This window comes from Pteropus alecto, unplaced genomic scaffold (genome assembly GCF_000325575.1).
Source record: "Pteropus alecto unplaced genomic scaffold, ASM32557v1 scaffold7, whole genome shotgun sequence".
Lineage (NCBI taxonomy): Eukaryota > Metazoa > Chordata > Mammalia > Chiroptera > Pteropodidae > Pteropus > Pteropus alecto.
In genome coordinates, this window is record NW_006494614.1 from 40,768,999 (window position 1) to 40,772,655 (window position 3,657).

Genomic DNA, 3,657 nt, shown 5'->3' on the forward strand with positions numbered 1-3,657 from the left:
ATTTCAGGGGAGCCGCTGTCAGGCGCCGAGGTGCGGGACATCTGCCGCGGCCTGCGCGACAACGCCGTGCGCCTGCTCTCCCTGCGCGGCTGCCGCCTCTGCGACCGCGACTTCGGCCGCATCTGCCGGGCCCTGGCCGGGGCCACGTCCCTGGCGCAGCTCAACCTTAACCTGGGCGTCGTGTCCAGCCCCAGCCGCATCAAGCAGCTGGCGGAGGCGCTGCGGACCAACCGCTCCATCCAGTCCCTCTTGTGAGTGCGCTCCCTCCGCAAGGGGGTCCCAGGCGCTGCACCCCTCCTTGCACTCCTCTGCCACCTCCTCTTCCTCCACACACTTTCCTGTACCTCTTTCCACCATCCACCCTTCTTTCCCGTTACACATACCCCTCATCTCTCTGCCCACCCTTCTACAATACCCTCCAAGCACATCCCTTCTCTCCAGACTTTGCACACGCAGCCCCACCCCAAAGGAGACGGGATACCCACATCTTCCTGGCGGGGCACGTGTACCTCCCTCCTAATCACCCTCATGGACTTCTGGGGGCAATCTTCAGTTCCCAGGAAGGAACACTTCCCTGGGGACTAGACTCCCCCTGCCCCTACATTCTACCTACTGAGGAGTCCTAATCCACTACCCACCCTCTTTTCTGTGCTCTGTCCTGGGTCCCAGTCTCTATCCCAGAAAAGAAACCGAATTCTACTGCTATCTGTATTCCTTAGGATCTAGAATTTTCTTTCTCCCTTCCCAAGGCTTCTCCCCAGTGCTGTGACGGAGTGCCCTCCTCACCTCTAGAGCTTACCTAAGGGAAGGTTGAGTTGATGATTGCAGTAACCCCTTCCCCCTCCAGATAGAGTTGATGATTGAGATAACCTCTGCTCTCTGGTCTCACCCCACCCCCAGCCTACATGGGAGTCCCCTGACAGATGCAGGGCTGGCCTTGCTGAACCCAGCCTTGGCCCTCCACCCTGCCCTTGTGGCTCTGGACCTGGGGGACTGCATGCTGGGTGATGAAGCCATCAACCTCATCTGTGGCCTCCTCCCGCCAGACGGGGCCAAGTCTGGTGAGCAGGGCCCTGCCGAGGGCATGGGGCTGGTGTAGCCTTGATGAAAAGCTAAGTGCAGAGGGCAGGGGTGTGGCCCAGAGCTGAGGGCTCTGACAATATGGGAGAGAATGTTTTTCCTAAATCCTCTCAGAAAAGATTAGGGGCTGAGCAGGGTGGAGAGTCTGGAATCTAGGTTCCAGTGGGCAGTGAATGCATGGGTCTCTCTGGAGTTTGGGGGGGGGTGGTTAGTGGCTCCCAGCCACTAGGGACACCCCAAAGACCTAGGGCAGGGTAGGGGCTTAAGGAGGACCTGACCTTCTTCATCCTGGCTTCTCCTTACAATGTTGCCCAGGCTTGAAGGAGCTAACGCTGAGTGCCAACCCTGGCATCACCCCTAAGGGCTGGAGCCGCCTTGCCATTGCTGTGGCCCACAGCTCCCAGGTCCGCGTCCTCAATCTGGACTACAATCCCCTCGGTGAGGCTGAAGAAAACCCCTTTAGATTCTCACCACTCCATCCCCATCCAAGAACTTGGGACCATCAGTTGGCATGGTAACCCCCACACTGGGGAAAGGAAACATGGAGGGGAGGGGTCTGGGAGGTAGTAGAGGAGCCACCTGTTTGTAAGACCAGATGACCAACAGGTAGATCAAAGCATCCATCACCACCCAGGACTTGGCTTGCTTCATGCATTCACTCACCAATCACAGTGCTCTCCCCCTGGCCACTTACCAATTGTATTTCCTGGCCTGGGGGTGGGATCTAAGATTGTTAAGGCAATAGGGAGGCTGTAGGGGAGGAAGGGTTAGCAGGCCTGTGCATAAACTCAGGTGTGTGTGTGTGAACGCTCTCTCCTCAGGTGACCATGTGGCAGGAATGTTGGCTGTAGCTGTGGCCTCCAGCCGTACCTTAGAAGTCCTAGACTTGGAGGGCACAGGACTCACCAACCAGTCAGCTCAGGTAAGACATATTCATGTTTGGGGAAGGCCAAGGGTTGGGATAGAAGTTAGCCAGAGTGTCTGTGTACATACCAAAGGGGTGGCAGGTTGGATTCGTAGCCACCTTAAATGTGTTTATCCTTTTCCATATTCTTCTCTACCCTAGACCCTGCTGGACATGGTAGAAAATTACCCCACAGCTTTGCGGAGCCTGGTGTTGGCTGAGAACAGCATTAGTCCAGAGCTGCAGCAGCAGATCTGTGACCTCCTTTCTGAGGGAGAGGAGGAAGAAGAGGTGGCAGGAGGGGCTGGTGACACCCAGGAACGAGAGAAGGGACGGGAGCCTGCTGCCCACCAGAGGGGCAGCAACTCCTGGATGTGCCCCAGTGGTAAGAGACCTGTGGGTTAATTGGAGCTAGTTCTGAAGAGGCTTGGGAGCTGAGAGAGTGGGTATGGGAAAACCTAGTCCACTTCTCTATTTGTGGTCCCCAGTGGAAGAACGAATGGTGCTCTGAACGCCCCTCTGCCTTTCCACAGATCCCAGCTCTCAGATGGTGCTAATGACGTCGGGACTAGGAGACAGTCTGTTGGCTGAGACCGAGATGTGACTCTCCACTTTGGCTTCTGTACATCATTACACTTGTCTATGTCCCCAGCACCTTGCTCCAGATATCAGGATCAGGCCCTGGGGCTTGGGAGGGAGAGGGTTGCATGGGGCTCTGGCAGCTCCTGGTAGTGTGGTGGGAGGCTCTGGTAGATGTAATGAACAATAGCCTTGGGGGCATTTGAACCCAAGCAATAGTTCTGGACTTGGCAGCTCTGGCTGCAGCCCGCTGGCTCGGAAGAGATTTTATGAACTCTACAACCTGGCGTGTGTCTGTGGTCACTGGGGCTGGCAGTAGGGGAGAAACTGGGACTACCATTAGGCACCATTAGGGGGCAGTGCCATCCCACACCCAAGCATCTTCTGGCCCCAAACGTCTCAAACAGGTCTGGCTTGCAGGCCTTGGACTTCTCAGACCTGGAGTTCCTAAGGTGACACCTTACAGAGGCTCCATAAGGATATAACTAAGGTAAAGAGCCTGCCTCCAGAGCTGGGCTGGTCTGGACTCTACCTCAAGGAGAGACTCAAGGGCCGTCAAGGTTACTTGAGACGTATCCTCTTCCACTGCCTGATGCTCTGTGCCCAGGGAAACCCTAGGCAGAGTAGGGCAAGAGAGTCACTAGCAAAGAGCAGGACATCACAAGAACTGGGAATACTCAAGAATGGGGAGAGCAGCAGCAGATCATTAATAGATAGGTTAGGCTATACCAGTAAAATAGTTTTATTTAATTTTAAAATAGCCATTGATGTGAAAATTTCCCAAAGCTGGGAGTAACAGTCTAGAGCCAGGGTTGGGAGGGAGTTAGGCCTCACCTAGAGCCCAACTTGAGGCCCCTGAGTCCCACCCTCTACTCCCTTCCAGAGGGAGGAAGGAAACAGCTGAAGAGAGCCCTGAGTCAACCCTCTCCCTCATCCCTGAGGGCCCACTGTGCCAGGCCCCCTGAAGGCAACAGCTTGTGCAAAGGATTTAGGGGAAGAGAGAAACAGGCGGAAAATACAGAGGTTAACAGAAAATAGAAATTAAAGGTTAATAATCCCAATGACCACCTCCCCTCCTCCCGCCAAAAAAAAAA

At 55.2% G+C, this 3,657-nt stretch overlaps 1 protein-coding gene across 1 annotated transcript; it reads left to right on the forward strand.

Annotated features, from left to right (window-relative positions):
- Positions 1-3: 3 nt before the first annotated feature.
- On the forward strand, positions 4-2,845 carry LRRC73 (leucine rich repeat containing 73; the record flags this gene model as incomplete). Its single annotated transcript, XM_006926835.1, has 6 exons — positions 4-251; positions 901-1,061; positions 1,396-1,518; positions 1,902-2,002; positions 2,147-2,369; positions 2,518-2,845. Coding segments are annotated over 6 exons (927 nt in total), but the record flags the coding sequence as incomplete, so codon positions are not given.
- Between the last annotated feature and the right edge of the window lie 812 nt (positions 2,846-3,657).